At 61.1% G+C, this 321-nt stretch overlaps 1 protein-coding gene across 1 annotated transcript in view; it reads left to right on the top strand.

The window, feature by feature from the left end:
- The window catches only part of fbxo34 (F-box protein 34), a 12,350-nt gene extending 12,060 nt beyond the window's left edge, over positions 1 to 290 (top strand). The window contains exon 6 of the mRNA XM_020586386.1: positions 78 to 290. Within this exon, the coding sequence (XP_020442042.1) occupies positions 78 to 290 (213 nt within the window). The remainder of the gene's footprint in view (positions 1 to 77) is intronic.
- The last annotated feature ends 31 nt before the right edge of the window (positions 291 to 321 follow it).

Raw genomic sequence — 321 nt, forward strand, 5'->3', positions numbered from 1 at the left:
CGACGGACCATCGACAATACCTGGTTGTGCTGCCGCATCACCTGCTGGTGAAGATCTTCTCGCTGCTGCCCACACAGAGCCTCGCTGCGCTCAAGTGCACCTGCCACTACTTCAAATTTGTCATCGAGAACTACGGCGTGCGGCCCGCTGACTCACTCTGGGTGTCTGACCCCCGTTACTGTGATGACCCTTGCAAGCAGTGCAAGAAGCGTTATGGCCGCGGCGACGTGTCGCTGTGCCGCTGGCACCACAAACCATACTGCCAGGCGCTGCCGTATGGCCCCGGGTAATGGCTGTGTTGCCACGGGGCCCCCAGGGATG

Source organism: Monopterus albus, unplaced genomic scaffold (assembly GCF_001952655.1).
Source record: "Monopterus albus unplaced genomic scaffold, M_albus_1.0 scaffold403.1, whole genome shotgun sequence".
NCBI lineage: Eukaryota > Metazoa > Chordata > Actinopteri > Synbranchiformes > Synbranchidae > Monopterus > Monopterus albus.